At 46.8% G+C, this 20,501-nt stretch overlaps 3 protein-coding genes across 4 annotated transcripts in view; 2 read left to right on the top strand and 1 right to left on the bottom strand.

Moving 5' to 3' along the window:
• On the bottom strand, positions 1-11,995 carry LOC149872040 (prospero homeobox protein 2-like). The gene is made up of 2 exons (XM_090033695.1): positions 11,857-11,995; positions 1-1,688 (listed from the first exon to the last, which is right to left on the bottom strand). Exon 2 carries the CDS (start codon positions 1,533-1,535, stop codon positions 3-5), a length of 1,533 nt encoding a protein of 510 aa, XP_089889821.1. The 5' UTR covers positions 1,536-1,688; positions 11,857-11,995; the 3' UTR covers positions 1-2.
• The window catches only part of YLPM1 (YLP motif containing 1), a 121,229-nt gene extending 103,348 nt beyond the window's left edge, over positions 1-17,881 (top strand). Inside the window, exons 18-20 of one of the 2 annotated variants that reach the window (XR_016440343.1) lie at positions 4,645-6,925; positions 10,929-11,067; positions 17,765-17,881. The gene's annotated coding sequence lies outside the window, so the exon portion shown is untranslated. Of the gene's footprint in view, positions 1-4,644; positions 6,926-10,928; positions 11,068-11,136; positions 11,230-17,764 lie in introns of those variants that run through there. The other variant, XR_016440342.1, reaches the window with a different exon arrangement.
• The window catches only part of DLST (dihydrolipoamide S-succinyltransferase), a 22,389-nt gene continuing 13,792 nt past the window's right edge, over positions 11,905-20,501 (top strand). Inside the window, exons 1-4 of the mRNA XM_090033697.1 lie at positions 11,905-12,043; positions 17,859-17,892; positions 19,082-19,130; positions 19,569-19,624. Of these exons, the coding sequence (XP_089889823.1) occupies positions 11,984-12,043; positions 17,859-17,892; positions 19,082-19,130; positions 19,569-19,624 (199 nt within the window). The 5' untranslated portion in view covers positions 11,905-11,983. The remainder of the gene's footprint in view (positions 12,044-17,858; positions 17,893-19,081; positions 19,131-19,568; positions 19,625-20,501) is intronic.

Raw genomic sequence — 20,501 nt, forward strand, 5'->3', positions numbered from 1 at the left:
AATCAGCAGCTATTGGTGCTAGAGGCTCTAGCTGTCAATTTCTGATAGTCAGTAAAGGATATATGGATTGAGGAGAAGGGCATCCCATCCATGATACTCTGCAGATCCCTGCATTCTGCTTTGCCAGCTGAAAGAAAAGCCAAACTTTCCATTTGGGTGGAGTTGGGTGATGTAGGATATTGCTGCTGTCTCATGACTGATGACCTCAGTTTGACTGCTCCCCATGGTTGGTCTAGAGATACTGGGGAAGACCTATCTGGAGAAGAGGCAATCCTGCTGTTCCAATGGCCAGTTTGACCATACCCTAGCAACTGGCTAAGAATCTGGTTTTCTTGAACTTGAGATGACATGAGCAATGGGTAACTCATGCTAGGTACTTGGCAGGGTTTTCTCACCCCTCTTAAACTTACTGGATAAGCTGAAAAGTCTGGAGACTTCTCTAAGACAAGTGATAAGGCCTCAGTCTGAGCTTCAGCCAGTGACTTCACCAAATTCTGGGAGGAAGCTTTAGGAAATTGTTTTTTCCTAGAGCATTCCACAGAAGCAAGATGCTCTCTTCTGTTGTCTGCTGTGGCCATGGGGAGGCTATCATACATTTGAGAGAGATGGCCTGGGAAGCTGGAAAAGATCTTTTTCAAAACAGAGTCCACTGCCTGTGACACCACTCTGGCCAGCTCACCCTTTAGTGTCTCAGAAAGGGTTCTTTCTTCAGAGGACAGGTCACCTTTAATGACTATTTTGCTTTCTTCCTCTAGCACTTTGTGGCCTTCCATCTCTGAAGTGCTCCCACAAAGAACTTTGTGCTGGTCTCTGGTGAGAGCCTGAATGCTTTTCTCCAGACTGTCTCCATGCTTCTCCGTCAGTAAGTACATAATCTTCTCTGTCCCTTCTCGGGATTGATCAGAGTCATTGAGCTCATGAACCTGGAAGAATTTCTCTTGGAGTTGCCTCAGCTGCTGCTGCAGAACTTGAAGCTGTTCCTTTAGGTAGTGGTGTTCTTCTGCATTGGCGCTAATCCCCACCAATTGTGCCACATGTGGACTCTGCTGCTGGGGCAGCTTTTGCTTTCTTTTGTTCTCCCTACAGCTCTCTGTCCTTTTCTCTGTGTTATGTTCTCTGTCTCTTTCTACACTAGTGGCAAGTGCTATAGGGTTTGGTGAGAGGCTCATGCCTTGGATAATGCTTTCCACTCTGGCCCTCTTGGCACGTAGGTGTTCATTGCCAAATTGGTCTTTGTCACGAAAGCAGAAGATGGGGGTGTGGCTCAAGGGAGGAGCCAGAGCTTGTGTTCCTTCCCTAGAAGATAAGTCTTCTCCATCTTGATGAAGCAATTCCATTATCTGGGAAGAAGGGCAAATGACTTTTGGATCCTGTATCCTGTTGCCTATTGTCTGGCTGAGGAGCTGTGGTAGGTTGGGCACACTGGGAGAAGAGAACAAAGAGTCTCTTTGGAGACTGGGTTCTTTTTCCAGCACACCTGGGTGTCCTAAACTAGTAATTTCTCCATCCTGCTTAGAGACACTGCTCCCATTCATAGCCTTTGTTGCCTGCTTTTGAAGTTGAAGACCAAACACTCAACAATGATAGGGACTGTTTGGGTGACAGTATTGCAAGACAGAAACAAGGCAGGATTTGGCGACTGCAGTCTCACAAGGTGTTTTGTGTTCCTGCTGCTCAGAGATCTGGAGCTGAAAAAAGAGCAAGAAAAGTTACCATTGAGCTCTAATACAGCAGCTCTTGACTTATGTGGGAATAGCTTTTTCTCCCAGATTCCATGCGACAGCCCTGCTCATCTCCTGAAACCCACCACATCAAGAAATGACAGGTGCTGAAAACCTTCCAACCAGCTCAACGTGTGTGAGCATACTTGCCACACAGCCTAAGACAGCATGAATGCACTGTGCTGATGCCTGGGACTGTGAAGTTGTTTCCATTCAGAACCAGATCATTGGTCCTAAATTCAAATGGTTTGAGGACACATCCTCTCTGCAGCCAGGACTTTCAGTAGTGCCTGCTTTTCTGTGGAGCTGTTGGCTGCAGGAGGCAGCTTTCTTGGGAGCCAGTCTGTGGCTTGGATTCGTCTTCCTTCAAGAAGTTAGAATGACTGCAAACCTATCTTGCTTCTGTCTTCAAGATGAAGATAATCTCCTTTCCAGATCTTCCCATTAATAAATGTAATACAATGCACACCTTTATCTCCCACTGAGGGGAAGAGAAGTCAGGGGAATGTACGTAGTGTAATGCCTTGAGAGAGATAGGAGATGGTAATAAATGGAATCAAAGCTCGACATTGGTCAGGCTACACATTCCCACACTGCACTCCCATACAGTGGTGATACATGGAGTATAAGTACCCAGATAGACTGTGCAACCAAACACCGTCTACCCAAGCATAAGCCTAGATTTGATGTCCATAGAGCAGGAGTGGGCAAAATCCAGCCCACCAATTGATTAGATCCAATTCCAGCCTGCAGCTGCCCCTACAGTAGTGTGCATGAGGCCAAGCCCAACCTTTCCCACCCAGGACAGCCCACATTGCACTTGATGGTCCTGGCCTTGGCCCCAGCCAGCACAGCGTTGCTGCTACAGGTGCCCAGGTACTGCCCAGCTCCCCCTGGCCTCCAGCAGCTCCTCCTCTTTCTGCCCCTGCTGCACTGCTCTGGGCAGCAGGTAGCACGAGGAAGCAGTGGGGATGTGAACCAGGTACCACTTTTTCCTTAAAAAAAAAAAAAAAAAATTTCATGTCCCAGGTCGAATTAGCCAGATCAGGTCCAAATCCATTTTGATCATGCAAGAACCGTATGTGGCCCTGCTACTGGCAAGTATCTTCCACCTCAACCTGGGGCTTCAGATACATACAGATCCTTTGGCAGGCATCCTACAGACCCAAGCCTGGGGGGTTGGGGTTCTGATGCCCCTGAGTTTCACTTGCCCTCAGCCGTTTGGCTGCAGGAGCAAGCTAGGGAAGAGTCTCCCATTTCCATAAAGTCGGCATGTAGCTGAGATCCTCCCACTGGAAGCTGGCCGGTAGGAAGCTACCTATGAGGCTTTCCTAGGGAGTTCTGTCCTCAAGCAGACAAGGGTGTATACACAGTGCCATTCTAATTGCATTACCTTTGTCAGGGTATTCCCCTGCCACCATAGTGGTCATGATATTTCTCCATGCCCGGGACGGGGGGAGGCCTGCAACTGGGCAACTTCTGCTCCAGCTCCTGGCCACCTTCCATCCATTCCTCCTGCCCTGCATGCTGAGCAGCTATCTGTGGCCATGGCTGAGTGGGTGGAAGGCAGGCCCACTGGGAAGCTATGCATGCTGACTAGGGCTGGGGCCAGGGCTGTGCTGTCAGTGGGTGCTGGGTGGGTGCAGGCAGGAGCATGGCATAAGCTGCCCCAGGCAGGACTTGGCCCCATGTGGAGTGCCACGGGGCAGCTGTGGGTCAGACAGGGGGGGCAATGAACCACACCTGCACTGCACTGGCCAGGTGAGTTCTGCTGCATGCGCCCCCTGCCCCTCCACCCCTGGCCAGCTCCCAGAACCTAGCACACAGGCAGCTCCCCACACACATGCATGCACACCCACCCCTCCACACACACACTCCGTACACCCCCCCGACACCCCTCCCCACACACAGTATAAAAGAGTAAGACATTATCTTGAGCTATTATGAAATCACCTCTATATACACTACTCAAAAAAACATAAACCGGGACAAAAATATTTTAAAAAATATAATTAGATTGTTATAGTAGATGTTTGAATTTTAGATATGATTTTTTTTATGTATAATTTGTTAAAATTATATCTTCTGAAGATTTTGTGTGCAGCCCTTGACTGCTCACCAAAACTCATTAAGTGGCCTGCCAGCCAAAATAATTGCCTACCCATGCCATAGAGCAACTCCTAGAGGATTTTAGGTGCACGTGCACTATCATCCACATTATCTAGCGGAGAAGGCTCAGCTCTGCCTGAAAAATAAAAAGGATTAAATGTTCCATTCAGCTGCTCCTCAGCACAGATAAGCAGCTGTGGTTCAGGCACTTTGGCTGCCTGCTTCTGCCAACACCGGGCATTGGAGCACAGAGGAACACAGTTGTTGCCCAGGTAGGGTAATTGTGAATGCAGTAAACTAAAGGCAACCCTTGTTAGGTTCAAGGTGCCTCTTGGAAAATATCAGCTCTTTCCTTTTGCTTTTTACAATAGAAAAATAACAGAGCAATTCTTCTGGTGCAGTTCTCAGAAAGACCAGCAGGTCAAAGTGGTTCTGATGCTATGTATTCCTATATGAAATGTCTGGGTGTAGTATGTGTAGATGCTGGCAAACCTAACAATGCTAATACAATGCGGCAACCTGCAACACCCTTAAAAGGATCTCATGGCTGTGATACCCTAGTTGAGAATCACTGGCATAAAGCCTATACACCCATAAGCAAGGCTTTTCATGGCATCTGGCCTACATAGAGGAATATAACTGATAACCAGGAACAGGGAGGAGTTACAGAGCCGGCAGTGCTGGCAAAAGGTTTCAGTGGTGTAAGAGCAATGAAACTCTTGAATACTCTTTGCTGTCATCAGCATAAATTAGAACTAACAGGTCTGTGCAATGTTTTGCAGTTTATTTTTACATGTTCGTTTTTTTCTTACAGAAAAATAAAAGGAGGGGGTTAGCTGAGGAAAGCACAAGCTGTTGGACTGGCTGACAGGAGAAATGGGAGTAGTATGTCCTGCAGTCTGATACTCTGTCTCTGAAAACAGCCAGTGCAAGAGACCTTGCAAGACTATCATGGAATAAACCTTCACTGGGGAAGTTCCTTTCTAACCCTCATCACTTAATGGCTAGATCAAATTCTGAAGCAGGAGGGTTCAACTCTCCTCTGCACATGTTTAAATCATGCCTAATATCTCTGAGATACTTCTGGAAATGTTGCAAAGGTCTTGTTCTCTTGTAGTAATGAGTTCCAGGGGTTCATTGTCATTATTCTATACAGGCATTATTCTGTACACCTCCATCATGTCCAGTCTTATGTATCTCATCTCTACATTAAACATCCCCATTATTTCCATGTCTCTGCACAGAAGTCTGATTCTGTCCCCCTGTCATTTTCTTAGACATCTCTGAATCCCCCCTGCTTCCATTCTATGCTTTTGGGATACAGTGCTCCAGAACAGTACAGTGCCCTAGGAGGGGGAAAGCCCCTGATTTATATCCGATTGTTTATGCAGACTAAAAGCTATTTGCTTTTGTTACCTGGCACTGCAAAGTGAACAGGGATTTTACTGAGCTATCTGCAATGGCACCTTGGCCTTTTTCCCTACGTGTTGACAGTTCATTTAGAATTCACCGATGCGTGTAATTCCACTGCGCCATTCCTTCCAAAGTGCAACACTGCCTTTGTCAGAAGTCAGTTTTATCTGGCTTCCTGCTACCTGGTCACCTGCCTTTAAAAGGCTGCTCTGTAGTTTTTCAGATTTCTCAAGTCTTGAGGAACCTGTGGTTAAACATTTTGTATCACCTACAAATGATGACACTTCTCTGCCCTCCCTCTACCTCACTTCATTAATAAATGCATCAGCCATTCTAATATATTATTTTGGGAGTCCCTTTGCCATGCTACAAACTAACCATTTATCTGTACTCTTTGTTTTCTGTCTCTGAGCTGGTTTCTAAGCAGTCCATGAAAATACTCTACTTTACACTCCATTACTATATTGTTTTCCTGTCAGGGACAGCCTCCTGTGAGGGACTTTGTCAAAGGTTGTTTTTTTTAAAGTCTGAGTAAATGACACCACCACATTCTCTTACCCTTCTCCCCAGGCTGACCTGCACTATTTTTCCAATACTCTGAAAGTAGCCTATTGATTGGAAAGGTTTTACAGAAGCTCTGGTTGTTTGTCCCCATAATGCGATCATGTGATGTATATAATGCCATCTATCTGCCTATTTCAGCCATTTCATTTTCAAGCTCTGGATGGCACTAGGAACCTTCTCTTTAACATATTTGGTGCTTCCCTTTGGCACTTGGCTCTCTCAGAATGCCTTATCTTTTTCATGAGAAAAGTGAAACTGAAGGATTTTTCCAGATTAAAGCTTTAGACACCAGGGTGATAAACTCCTTCTAGTTACAGCAGGTACGTGTGGGCTTGTCTATGAACTTTAAGCTTTGACCAACAATGCCAGCTTCTCCCAGGTACCCCAGTTGCTCTTGCTGCCCAGATATTTAGATGGACTGAAACAAAGGGCTTGATTTCAGTCCATTTTTCTTCCTCCCGGAAGACTCCTCAAACTACATTGTGTTCCTCTGGAATGGAGAAGGTGTTCTTAATTCAAGTAGTCACCTTTTACTTGCTGGATCCATGAATAGATGGGGCAGGGCTGCATTCTGAGCCCACTTTGCATCCCAGGAGCACTGGCTTGGGGGAAGGGGGATTGGGTGTTTGCCAAGTGGTCTGAAAGGGCCCTTTCTAGCTGGGATCCTTTGTTTCCTTCTGTCTTCCCGGGGCCACAAAGCCTGCCCTCATTTCACTCTATGATTAAACAGCTCTGTGGACCTGCACCCATGTCCCTTATAGGTAAATGGAACCAAAAATTCCTTAAGAGCTGCATTGTAGGGATGAATCCAGGGGCTGGAAATCCCTCCCTGCACCCACGTTTAAAAGGCAAGATGAGAATTTTCAGCCCCCTCTATGGCAGCTGTTAGTGCAGCATGCACCACATCTGATCTTAGAGACAGGATGTGCTCTGTGCCCCACCCTGCTTGACAGGCAGAGGCACTTGCAGTTAATGCACACCCTCTTTGACATGCTGCACTTTCCTCCTCAGTAGAGAATGCTGCTGCTTTAGAGCCCAGGATAACTGTTGCATCCATGAGCTCCACTGACTGAAGCAATGAATGGCCTCATCAGCTCTGCTCATCAAGGCAGCCTCAGGTACCAGGGGACAAGTGCAATGCTGTGTAAGAGAAGTAAAGAGTAATAGTCTCAGGCCAGTGTCCCTAGCCCCTATAAGGAGTACAGCAGTGTTAGCAGTCACTTCTGCCCCTGTCAGTGTTTATGGCAATAGAGATTTTCTCATGTGGGCTCTCAGGTACCATCTCATTGAGCCCTCAGCTCCTTTGCCAGATGTATTAGTGAATGTTGTAAAACACCTGATCGATGCTGAGTGTTACTAGCAGTTATCATCAGTGGCCTCCTCAGAATCATTAAAAAGGAGCAGGGTTCTTTTACAAGAAGGAAGAGACAAACAAATGGAATGAGACTCTTCAGAAATCTGCAAGCTAACCTTCTCTGAGAACAGACTCTCCAAAGCCAAACTCCCCCAAACCCTGACATCCTGACTTCCCCCAAAACCTCAGAATTGTTTTTCTTAAACAGACATTCCCCATAAACTTCTCCAGCCAGCCTCTAAAATCCTCCTCAGAAAAGCCAGGTTCTGCAAAATCTTGCTATCAAGAGATGCTCCTGATGTCTAGATTTCCCAGTTTCCAGTGAACAGCCAAAGCAGGCCTGGTGCCCCACAGTGATGGTGGCAAGGTTCTTTGGGTAGATGTGATATCTTATTAGACCAACTCAGTAGATGGGGAAAAGTTCTTTGCAAGTGTTTGGGCACAATCACCCCTCTTCAGGCATAGGAAGTCTCTGCTGTTCTGAGACTCCAGGAAATGTTTCTTTCATTCCTTGGAGTTTCAGAACAGCAGAGACTTCCTATGCCTGAAGAAGAGTAATTGTGCCCGAAAGCCTGCAGATAATTTTTTCCCCTCAACTACTCAGTTGGTCTAACATCTACCCAAAGAACCTTGCCTGCCTATGTCCTTAGACCAACCCAGCTACAACCAAAAACCCAGCCGCAAAGACGGTGCACTTACCTTGGCTACAGCAGGAATGCAGCTGTCTGCAAAGTACCCTGTGTTCCCAGGGTTTTCTGGGGAGAGTGCTGAGTGGGAAGGGGCACTGAAGCAGTCACGCTGGCATTGAAGACTCTATCTGAGCTCGGTCCCTACTAGAATGGGGTGGGGAAGCCAGTAGCAGCCAACCAGCTTCAGGATACTTCTGAATATGCAGATAGAGAAGGGTCAGGTTCAGTAATAGGGATCAGGGCACCTTCCATTCTGCTGCTGGGATGCTCAGATACACAGACCACTCAGCAAGCTCAGAGGGTCTGTAAATGGCAACACTGCTCTCCGCATAGGGGTGTGTGTACTGGTAGAATAATTCTGCGTATAACCTTCTGGGTTTTATCTTGTTGCACATCAGAAGAGAAGTTTTTGGGGGGAAGAATAATTTTCTATATTCCATGTCAAATTAGCCAAATCAGTTCCAAATCCTCTTGACTGAGCAACTCTCAATTATTTGAACACTATATGTGGTGCTACAACTGGCAAGTATCCTCCACCCCCAACTTTTCAACTTGGGGCTTCAGATACTTCTAAATCCATTGATGGGCATCCTGTGTGCAAGCCCAAGCCGAGAGGCTCGGGGTTTGGATGCCACAGAGTCCCACTTGCCCTTAACCAAATACCACAGGAGCAAGCTAGAAAGGAGTCCCCTATTTCCATAAAGTAGGTGTGCAGCCAAGATCCTCCCATTGGAAGTTGGCCAGCAGGAATCTATTTACAAGACTCTTGTAGGGCATCCTGTCAGTGCATTGGACAGGTGTGCACCCTCCATTACACAATGCCATTTAAATCCATCTCAGTTTGGGTAACAGACCAGTGCAAGTGACTAGACTTGATCTTAGCCCACAAGAGACTGAGAAGCAATAAGAAGAGAGATGTGTTGGCTGGGATGTGTTAGGGGTGGTGAGGATTGGAACAGCAGGACATAAGGCAGAACTGACTTGTAGGAGACTGTGAAGCTGGGCAGGGGAAGTGAGTTAATGCCAAATGGTAAAGGACCGCAGATACTGTAAAGCGGGGCCCAGTAGCACTTTGTTCTATTCAGGGAGACCACAGCCATAATCTTGTGGAGCAGACAGCAACATCTCAAGAAGGACTTGGAATCTGAACCTAGTCTGGAAACATACTGTCCCACCATCCATGATGGATCCACCAGTGCTAGAAGCAAGTAGGGCCTCTTTGCAGCTAGTAAAAATGATGCTGGAAGGGGAGGCTGAAGGATACAGACATTTTAGACAGCCCCAAAGCAGTGGTTTTCAAACAGAGGGGCTCAGCTCAATAAGAGTTACAATTTTGTTTAAGCCCATCACCCCAACCTAGACAAAAGCAGACATGCAACATATGCTTTATAAACTTGAATACAACTTAAATTACCTAATTAAATTACCTACACTTGTAGGTTTTTAATTCACAGATTGAAATTGATATTCACAGATACTATACTTAACGACTTTAGGCATTTCAGCTTCTGCCTTTCGTTTCGTAATAGTATCTTTTGGCAATAAGTACCGATCCAGTTTCACCTCAATAGTATGAAAATATTGAACTCACTAGCAAAATAAGCTGCACTGCAAAATGCTTGTTGTGATTTTTTTTGTCTCGTAAGAGTAGATATGGTTGGTGTACTAAACTGGAAGGTGGGAAATGTTGTTGCTATGGAAATGATCACAATAAATACATTGTAACACCTGTGAAATCAGTTGCAAAGAGTTCAGTCATACTATTTCAGTGTGCAATGTTGTCAAATACAATATTAATAATGATGATAATTTTTAAAAGTAAAATATGCCTTGCGCATGGTGCCCCCCACATTCCTTTGCCCCCCCTGCCCAGGACAGCATGCCCCATGGTTTGAAAGCCGCTGCCTTAAGGAATACAGCTTAGGTTACCAGTGCCTTCTAATCTGACTGAGGTTTCTTTTCTTCAGTGCAGCTACATCTTTGAGGTGTATGTGCAGTATTGCTAACTCGCATGATTTTGCTGTTGTTCTTAAAGTCTATGCTTTGGGAATGTGAAGAATTTAGCTTTCTCTTATATATAAAAGCTCTTTCTTATATAAAGAAAGAGCTAAGTTTTTCATATTCCCATAGCATAGATTTTAAGAATGACAAAAATCATGAGAGTTGGCAACACCATATGTGACACCTAGAAAAGGAACATCATCTAAATAATAATACTTAGTACTGTATGTTTTCAGATGTAAACTCTAGGCATTAGAGCAGGGGCGGGCAATTATTTTTACTGAGTTTTGGCAAGCCATCGAGGGCCGCATGACAGGCAGCCAGGAGCAGATAAATATTAATTTTCTAAATTTTAGGGGCCCTGCAGGGATAGAATGGCCTGGTGGGCTGCATCTGGCCCGCAGGGTGCATTTTGCCCACCCCTGCATTAGAGACAGCTGTTCACCATAGCTGATAGGTAAGTGTCCTCTCCTCAGCACTGGACAAGTCCCTAATATATAAACAGTAAGAAATAATCTGCCTGGCCAGAGGGACAGACTCCAAAGAGTAACCCAAGTCTCTCACATACCTCATTCAAAAAAGCCTGTTGGATTTGTTACCTGCTACCCGCTGAACAGCTTGAACAAGGAGCCAGACAAAATACTGGCTTACGCAGTTTTATTTGAGCTCAGCTGAATTAAATCTCTCAGTAAAACTCTTATCTCATTCATATGTATCCAGGTACTTTACAATTGCTATATGCATTCTTCCTAGTAGGCAGGAGTTTTGAATTCAAGGCAGCTGGTTTCCATTTGTCCTGCTCAAGGAGAGCAGCATACTAGAGATACACTGCTCCAAAAGCTGTATCAGCTCCATTTGTTTTTATTCCTTTTTAGTTCTTTTTTTACACACCAAACAAATTTCAAAGATTCCACCTCCTATTGCTTTCTTCTCCCTTTCCTGTACTCCTTCCCCAAGGAAATTCTTTACAAAACGACATTAAGTTAGTGGTGCCATTACACGGTTGAACACTTTAAAAAAGTAGGACATGCTCAAGATAACACAGCACCCAGTCCTAACTCTTGTTCCCTTCTGCAGATGCCTAATTCTAATACAGCCTTTTATGATGTGAACAGAGGCTCTGTCTCAACTCATGCAACACGTACACTGAAACCAACAGGGCATCTCACAGCGTAGCCTGCACAGAAGCACAGCACTCATCCAGAGCCATGGTCAGGTGAGAGAATCCCACCCTTCCCTCAGCATAAAGGCGGGGACTAGCTGCATATTTCTTTTCCCTCTGCAGCTGTGTGGAGGGCCTGCCCTGCAACCTAGTGGCATCCCGGCATCAGTCATAGCCACACTGGAACTCCAGCCTCGTGGTGGGAACATCGCTGGGGTGAGCTGGCCCAAGGTGATGTTGGCAGGTGGGAGCCAAGCGTGTTGCTAGCTCCCTGGAGCCAGCCTGCTGGGGGGACCCAGGTGCTAGTGCTCCAGGGAGGGATGTGGGACCCCCAGTCTCTGGCTACAGCCCCAGACCTGGGAACCAGGACTCAGGTGCCTTCTGTCTACTGGGAAGACAGGGCATGGCCTGGGCAGGGAATGCAGCCTCCTACCCTGTGCTGCCAGCTCTCCACATCACCTCTGCTGGTGCCTGCACTGCCACCACAGCTGCCAGGCCCATCCCTGCTCACCCTCGGACTTCCTGCCAGGGCTCCCCAGTACCCTGAACAGCATCAAGCTGCTCAGATCAGGTGTCCATTGGCTAATTCACAATCTTGCCCTTGCCCTTGCCCTGCAGGGCTGGAGGTTGCCTGGGGCAGGGACCTGCAGCCAGTACCAAGACGCCTGGCGGGGGGGAGGGAGCGCAAGCCAGATACCAAGGCCCCCCTGTCCTGCTCAGAGTGGTCCAGTCCTCAGTACGCCCAGCGGGGCTCGCAGCAGCCCCTCAAGGTGGTTGAGTCCTCTTTATCCCCCTCCCAGTGGTTCTGTCCCGTTGTCCCGACAGGACGTTTCGGTTTCTCACCCCCTTCCGTGTTTGGTACGACCCTCACGGCTCCCCCTGCGCTGAAGAGTGCTTGGTTCGGCCCGCTCCGTTTCCGGCCTGCCCGGGGCCTGTTTCCGGTGTCCGCGCTCCCGCCGCCGCCGCCGTGATGTTGCCGCTGCTGTCCCGGTCCCGCTGCCTGAGCCGGGCGCTCGGCGCCCTGCGGCAGGTACGGGCGAGGCAGGGGCAGGGCGAGGCGAGGCGAGGCGAGGCGAGGCAAGCCAAGCCAAGCCACGGTATAGTCCTGCCAAGGGCACTGAGACAGGGGCGGTGCCGCCACCGGAGACCCCCGGACGGGCGGGAGGGACACGCCCCCCCTCCCCCGCAAGGGCTCCTGCCGCCCCGGCACATGGCGCTTCCCCGCAGCGGGGTTAGGAGGGCCGGGACTGGGCCTGGGGGCTGGAGGAGCCGCCCAGGCGGCCGCAGTCTCGCCCCGCCCTGCTCTGCCCCGGCGGGGCGGCCGGGACCGGGGCTGGGGCCGAGTCGGGGTCCTGAGGCCTGGTCGCGGTCTCTCCGTAGCTGTGTTGGCAGCGGGTCGAGCTGTCCGCTGGGTCCGGGTTTAGCACAACGTGGTTGCGTTGGGCACTGGCGCGACACGAGCAGCCGCAGCGTGCTCGGGCGTTGCACCGGCCTCGGCTTGTGCGGCCTGGCCCGGCACCGGGTTGAAAGAACAGGCGGGAGGTAGAAGGGGCCAGAGGCAGCGGAGCTGGGCAGTCAGGGGAAGTTCCCGCCGCACCTCCGCCTGGGAAAAAGATGTATCTAGAGTTTTCCCTGCCTGGAGCGATGCAAAGGCTAGTTCTTGTACTGGACTTGCTCCCTGCTGTGCTGCCCCCTGCGCTGTCAGCTGCTGGAGCAGCAGCATCCTGTTCCTCAAGATTTTTAGAGGTAGTTAATCTTGGCCTGTCAACCACTTGGTGCCCACAACTTGGCAAAAGGGCTGCTTTAGTGTCTGTTCATCTCCCAACGTTTTTTTTCCAATTCAAAATGAGCTAGTCCTTGAATTGACTTTGCTTGGGAACGAAAGCATTCTCTGCACCTGCAGAAGCGCTCTTGCTGTCAAACTGGTTTATTTAACAGACTCCACCTCCACCTGCTTCAGCAGTGATTTCCACCCAGTCCTTGGTTTCTTGGTGCAACTTCAGTAATCACTATGTTCTATTCAGATGTTTTAAGCAACTTAAATTATTTTAATAGATAAACATAAGTGTAGGCCTTAATATGTGGGTGGTCACAACTTGCAAAATGAATTTCAAACAGGCTTATATTTTAAAAGTATTAAACTCAAAGAGTTTCTTAAGTATTTTTTATTAGTATGCACCCTGCAGTGTGGTGGGTAGGACCACAGGTAGAGAAGTGAAAACCAGAATAACAAGCATAAAGTATTTTTACTGTACATAAAATGAAACTGTAAGTTAGTTGATTACATGCAAGGGAATGCATTGGGCTAGGAAGATAATTTTGGTTGTGATGTTGAATATAACAGAATGGGAAGAGACAGGCAGGCAGGGAGTTCAAGGAGAGGGTGGTCATAGGGTAACCATGATAATTTTATGGACAGGGTAAAGAAGTCTGGGATAGGGGGTATAACCCCTCCCCCCCAACCCCAAGGCTCCCAGGAGCAGGGCTGGGCAGGGCAGTGCGGAAGCCCACCTTTGGCCTTTATCCCCTTCTTGCAGAGGCTGGACCCAGGTGAGGGCACCCCCTGGGCTCCATAAGCCCATGCTATGCAGCTGCATGATGCCTCCCAGCAGGCTGGGACTGCAATCCCAGGACAGAGCCCAGAGCCATCCTCCCCACCCCCAAACATGGGTCCCTAGCAGCCAGGAGGGCAGAGGGACCCCTCAGAAGCCCTCTTCTTCACCTGGAAGGCTGCTCCCTAGTCCTGAATCCATTAGGCTGCAAGCCATGAGTCATTTGCCAAGTAGAATCGGTCAAAAGCTGGGCACATGCGTGTGGGTTCACACCAATCTGGGAGTTTTGCTTCAGTTTTCTCTAGAGAGCCCAGCCAGTGAGTTGCTCCCTAGTCTGGACTCTGCTGGGCCGTGAGCAGAATCTTTTGCTCAATCAATAGTCAATCAAGAGCTGAGCACATGCAGTCAGGTTCCTGCCAATCTAGGACTTGCACTTCAATTTTCTCCAACAGCCAGGATGACCTATGACACCTGGGACTGTCCCGGCCAATCCAGGATGTATGGTAACCCTAGTCATAGAGGTCTAGACAAGAGAATTGGGACATAGATGATGAGTTTTGAGAGTGAAGAAGAAGTATGATATGTGAGAATATTCTTGGAGGTGGTTGAGAGAGAAATATCAGGATGTGAGGAATAGAAAACAAGTCAAGCATGTGAACTTCAGAGTTGTAGCTTTGGGCAGCTAGGAGGGTAGCAAAGTTGGGAGGAATGGAGAAAGGGGGAAGCTTGGGTTTTGAAACTCATATGGTCAAGGGGCAGCAGGGCAGGCCCTACGAAGAGAGGCTAAAAGGCCTGAACTTATTCAGCCTCCACAAGACAAGGCTAAGAGAGGATCTGGTGACTGTTTACAAACTCACCAGGAGGGGGGACTGGTGGAAACTGGGGGAGGCTCTGTTCCCCCAGGCACCACTGAGGGTTATTAGGAATAACAGCCACAAATTGTTAGAGTGAAAGTTCAGGCTGGACATCATGAGACATTACTTTACAGTTAGGGCTGCCAGGCTCTGGAATAGGCTCCTAAGTGAGGTGGTGCTCTCTCCTACCTTGGAGGTCTTCAAGAGGAGGCTGGACAGATATTTGGCTGGGTTGATATGATCCCGGCACCCGTTCTTGCCCAGGGCAAGGGGTCAGACCTGATGATCTGTTTAGGTCCCTTCCACCCCTAAATACTATGATTCTATGACATATGAAGAAGAGAATTAAAACTCGAGAACTCTGTTCCAGAGGAAGAGAGTTGTGAGTCATCAAACTAGGAATCATGGGAGAGCATCAGTGGTGAATGTGTGGGCAGAAGAGGACAGGACTGACATTTGCGACTTGGACCAGGAGAGGCAACCACTGAGGAAGTGGTTGCACAGGTAGGACTTCAGAAGTCTGCAGACAAGATGCTCTTCAAAAGGGGCATGTAGTTGACAGCAGGTGGATGGCAGTGAGGCCTTTGGATTTCACTAGGCAGGGAAAAGTTAGTGTATAACTGTTTAGTGAGTGGAAGCAACCAAAGGGAGCTAAGGATGTTACCATGCTAGCAAACTAACAGTGTTCTCTATCTCCTTGGCTTTACTGCCTCAGTCCCATCTGATTCCTGTCTTTTCTTCCTACCTGATGTTACATATAAAAAACCGGCTGTACAAACCAATGAGGCATATAAATACACTCAGTCTCTTGTGCAGCAATGGCTTATTCACGACCTGGCTATCAATGCGGTGATTTCTCTGCTATAAGCAGTCCAAAGTATGGCCCTTCCCCACAGGGCTGATTGCCCTAGTGTTCCTTTGCCCTATTGCTACCCCGTCATGTCGGTGCCTATGATGCCCAGCCGTTAGATTATCTAATGCATGCATCACTTGTTGACTGCGAAACTAATTTACATGCTGAATGTTTCTCTTCTCTCAATCTTCTTATTCAAACAAAGCCTTGACTGGAATGATGTTTCCAACAAAGCCTTGACTGGAATGATCTAGTTGGGAATTGTCCTGCTTTGAGCAGGGGGTTGGACTAGATGACCACCTGAGGTCCCTTTCAGCCCTAATTTTCTATGATTCTATGTTTCTAGGGTTGAAGTAGAAATTTGCAAATGATGACAGTATGTCCATGCCCACTTCGGGAGTTATGTATCCATAGAGAATGATTTCAAACGTGCTTCAGGGAGTGACAGTTCCCAAGTAGGTAGAGATTAAAGGCTGTGCATTAGGGTCACTTTGACCTTGGGCTGGTTCCAGCATGTTTGAAAACTCTTGAGAAATCATGGGAGGCAGGGGGGGAAGTAGTACGTTGATAATGAACTCTGGGGAGGTATTGGTCAAATTGTTGTCAGTTACTACATTTTCCACGTTAAGGATGGTTCTTAAAGTATGTTCATGTTGGCATACTGGACCTGAAACTGCTGCTGCTGTTGCTGCTGCTTCAGCCTGTGAAGGTCCTTAACCACACCACTTCCTGAGGTTTAATGCCAGATGTCCCCAGGAAGAGATGTGGTCATAAGCAGATATGCTTTGTAAATGGGATGTTTGCCATCTCCTTTACCAAGGCTATGTATATAAGAGTGCCATTTCCTGCATGCTAAAAATAAACTGGGAAGGGGTAGTAATATGTTTAGAGACCCTCACCATCTTATTTGTGCCTTCCTCTACTGTGTAGCTACATTGGAGAGCTTTCTCTTCTACCTTCCTCTCATGTAAGGCTTTAGTTTCTCAACCCTGGGGTTGTCTGACTACATGAAACAGTCTCTTGGTATGCCAGCTCTTAGATTTATAGCACTCCACAGAGACTGTGCTCCCATAGGAAGTGCTGTTTCTGTGGGTTTATTTTTCCCCAGACATTTATTATTAGTTGGCTTCCCAGAGCAAGCCATGTCCTAGCAGTGCGGGGGCTCCACAAACAAACACATGAGCCTGTTTTCCTTCCAGAATCTAGTACAGCATATCCTGTTTCCCCAGCAAGATGTTGTCTGGTATGCTAGGATTTCCCCTGCCTCTTTATGAAGTACCCTAAAAGAAGCATCAGAAGACTAAGTGAAATTAGCTCCTACTGTACAATTGAATGAATACCTAAAGAGCCAGAGAACATGTGGCTGTAAATCATTTGGGGGTTTTGGTGCCCAAAAAGTGCAGTCAATAGAGGTCGAGAACCCTAAACTGAGTTTCCTTGTGTTCCTCCAGTTTTTCACAAAGTCAAATGTTTTGTGTACGTTTCATATTCTAAATAGTGTGTCCCTGCACTGTCTTTAACATTTCATCATCCCTAATGGTTCCTTTTTGTACATGAATTTTCAGAAGCACATTTGTGAAAAACATTGTGCTAGTCCAAGGTACCGGCTACAGCTGAGCTCTTAGTTCTGGCTGAAAGTGAAGGCAAGTTGTATATACAGACTTTTTCCTCAGAAGTTGAGATTTAACCAAAGTAGGATTTTTTTTTTTCTTCCTGTAATGACTCATGTACAGTGATACTTTGAATTTGCCAAATAATATGTTCCACTCCAGAAGGGAGTTATTGCAGTGTTGGGTAGCATGTTACTTTTTACAACTGCTTGGTGCTCCTTCAGGTCAAAAGGTGCTGTGTAAGATCAATTAGAATACCTGTGAGAGAGAGGATCTGGTATAACTGTGTCCCAAATTTTGATTTTGGTTTGAAATGTTGAACGGAGTTATGAACCTTCTCTTGACTTTGAGGATTAAGATGAAGGTCAGAAAAGGTGACATTCTGCCCGATTGAAATCAATAGGAGTCTTGCACTGACTTCACTAGAGCCAGGATGTCATTCAACGGCTCTTTTAAACCCCCAAATTCCCTTTAAGTAAAATTGACACTGCAGATTGGAGCTGTAGAGGCTGTGGGACTCAGCAGTTCCAGTGTGGAATTGCTGCTTCCAACAGTCCTAATCTAGCCACACTTAGCCTTCTCGCATAGTGACAAACTCAAGGTGAGCGAGGCTTTTAGAAAACTGTCCCTTGTGTCCTTTTTACATTGGCATTCCCCTCCCACAACAGCAGGAGCTGCAAGTAAAGCCAAGGTTTGGAGTTTAATTCACGTGCTTCCAAGGTGCTTTTCTGTGGTAAAGAGTGTTGGAGTAGAGGGATGGGGATGGGAAAGGGGATCTGAAAGTCTTTCGTCACTTCCTCTGCCTTGCAGATTGTGTTGTGCAGTGAAGCAACATGCTTGACATAGGGGCCTGTGAACACTGTCTTCTACTTCCTAATCTAGGCCAAAGCCTGGAGTGTGGGAGATGGCAGAATCCCCTCTGGAGTTGGTTCTGCCTGTTGTTTGCAATGCTGATAGTCCCTCTTCTCTCTGACAGGGAAACTGTACTCTGGCAAGATGCTCTCTGCCTGGTGAGTCTTGTACTTGGAATTAACTTGTATTTTGTTTTTTATTTCAAGCAATAGTCAAAGCAAGACAAACTAATCAGATTTGATGGTCACAATAAACTGAAGTAATTGAAGACAAACTTCCATAAAGCTAATTGGTAAAGAAACAATAGGTTAAAAATTAAATCGGAAGGGAAACCAGCTGCGTGTTTCTGTGGAGACATTTGCTTAGTGAGAGTAAATTCTGTTTTCTGCTTCAATGGCTAAATTTAATCCACCTCCTTAAGCATCGCTTAGCTGGAAATGGTTCTTCTTCCTGAGCTTGTGCATCTCTAAAGAAGTCTGTTTGTTGTCAGACTCTTATACCTAGCCTCTCTAATTGAAGATCAAGCCCAGCACCCCTGAAAAGGCAAAGGGCAAGGTTTTAATTTGGATAAGTCACCTAGTCTCCAGGGTCAAATCAGAGAACATGAGCATAGCAGGGCCTTCTGGTACTGTGTATTATCGAGGAGTTCTTTGGAAGGGAACACATTTCTCTTCCAGTAAATATTTCAGAAAGCAGCTTCCTTGGGAATGCTGCTGCACTGCTAGAATGGCATTTATGTTTCCTTTCCTATCAGTGCTGCTCCTGAGTTTCCTGTGGGAGCGTCTTGGAAGTAAATGGGTCCTTGCCATGTCCTAATTTGAAACTTTTTACCGCTAATACTGAAGTAACAGCCCCAAGCAGTGGTCATGCCAGCAGATTACTATATTGGGAAAGCTGGTTTGGCTTGATTTTTTTTCTCTAATTGACTTTGCTTATTTTTCTGGCTTTGGGGAGGCTGCTGGTTTGTGTCTTTCCTTTTTAAAAGATCTGTATCCCAAAGGGCTGGTGTGGCAGGGGAAGGTGTTCCCCTGACACCCCCAGCCCTTTGTCACCTTGATGCAAATCTAAATAAAAGCAAAGCCATTGTTGCACTCTTAGGGCTTTGAGCAGGGCAGCTGGTGTAGAGGTTCTGTGTGCAGCCTTTTCTCACACCCTGTTCCAGCTGCAGTATCAGACTCTGTCCTGGGTTTCCTTGAGGCTCTCCTAAAATCTGAATAGATTCCATTAAGTGTGCTTGGAAACATCTGAGTTGTTTCCAACTGTATATGCCCTTGTTATCCTGCTGGGTGTGACTGGGTAGTTTAGAGGGTAACAAGGTTTTTCGTTTAAATGGTTTCTACCTTGCAGGTGTTCCTGGAGGCCAGGGGCTGGCTTGCACCAACAGTAGGAAGTTTGTGTAAGTATCCATTGGAAAGTGGAGGTCTGCTGCAGCATGTCAGAGGGAGGAGCTGGTTTAACCTTGATGCATGGTGGTGTCTGCTTTGTTGTCATTAAACCCTTGAGATGCTCAGAACTGGCTTCAGTGAAATATGGGCACCCCAACTTTTGTGGTCCAGGAATTACAGGGTGTTATGAAGAACGCTGCTGAGTTCTCCAAGTATAGTTGGCTGTTGAATTCCCTTTGGGTACCTCCATAAGATCTATACCACATAGACTGTCGTGAAAGCGACCCTTGGCTTCAGTGCATACGCATCATCTGGCAGCTGAACAACCTTCAAACCAGTTTTACAAGCCAGTGTAGAGTCTGTGCCTGATCCAGTGTATATGGGAGATGTGGGTTGGCTACCCACAGGGAGTGAGTTTATTCCGTTGTGTGTTCTCTCTCTTTCTCCAGTGCAAACAACTCGAGTATCTTCACTGTCCGTTACTTCAGAACCACTGCTGCATGTAGTAAGTAGCTATGTGTTGGGAACCACTGGGATTAACTGCTGTTCTCTCCCTTACTGGCATGTATGTGGCCCTGAGCTAGTATGTTGGTCTGGTGTTGGGTGGTGTTAGGATTTGCAAGGTGGATAAAAATCAACTATTTAAAAAAATAAAATAAATCAGATTTTTTAAAATTTAAATTAGATTTTTTTTTATTTAATCACTTGCTTTGTTAAGATGTTTTAAAAAAAACCACTGTATTAAGACAGTTTTAATTTTTGATATGGTAAAGATCAAAGATGTCAACAAGGAATAGGGATTATACCTGCTAATGATATACTATTTGGGGCAATATTTTCACATAGCCTTTTTAGAAAAGTTCTATAAATAGGTCACAACAGGTCATGGAATGTATTATGGGCCCAATCTTACAGGGTTCCCAGAGGCTCCTCTATAGGTTAGTAAAGATTTAAAAAAAAATACTCTACTCAGTGCTTAGTCTAGAAGATCCCATTAAGCATCTCTGTGAGGCTGAGTTTTAGTTTTCAAACTGTGGATTTGTGTCTCCAGAGAGAAAATCCTTGTTAACAGCAATATATGGCAAGAAAATCATAGAAAGTTAGGGTTGGAAGGGACCTCAGGAAATCATCTAGTCCAACCCCCTGCTCAAAGCAGGACTGTCCCCAGCTAGATCATCCCAGCCAAAGCTCTGTCTAGCCAGGTTTTGAAGACCTCCATGGATGGAACTTCCACCACCTCTCTGGGTAACGTGTTCCAGTGTTTCACTGCCCTCCTAGTGACAAAATCCTTCCTAATATCTAATCTAAACTTCCCTTGCTGCAACTTGACACCATTGCTCCTTGTTTTGTCATCTGCCACCTCTGAGAACAGTCTAGCTCCA

This window comes from Crocodylus siamensis, chromosome 2, assembly GCF_052110815.1.
Source record: "Crocodylus siamensis isolate JL-2025a chromosome 2, ASM5211081v1, whole genome shotgun sequence".
Classification (NCBI taxonomy): domain Eukaryota; kingdom Metazoa; phylum Chordata; order Crocodylia; family Crocodylidae; genus Crocodylus; species Crocodylus siamensis.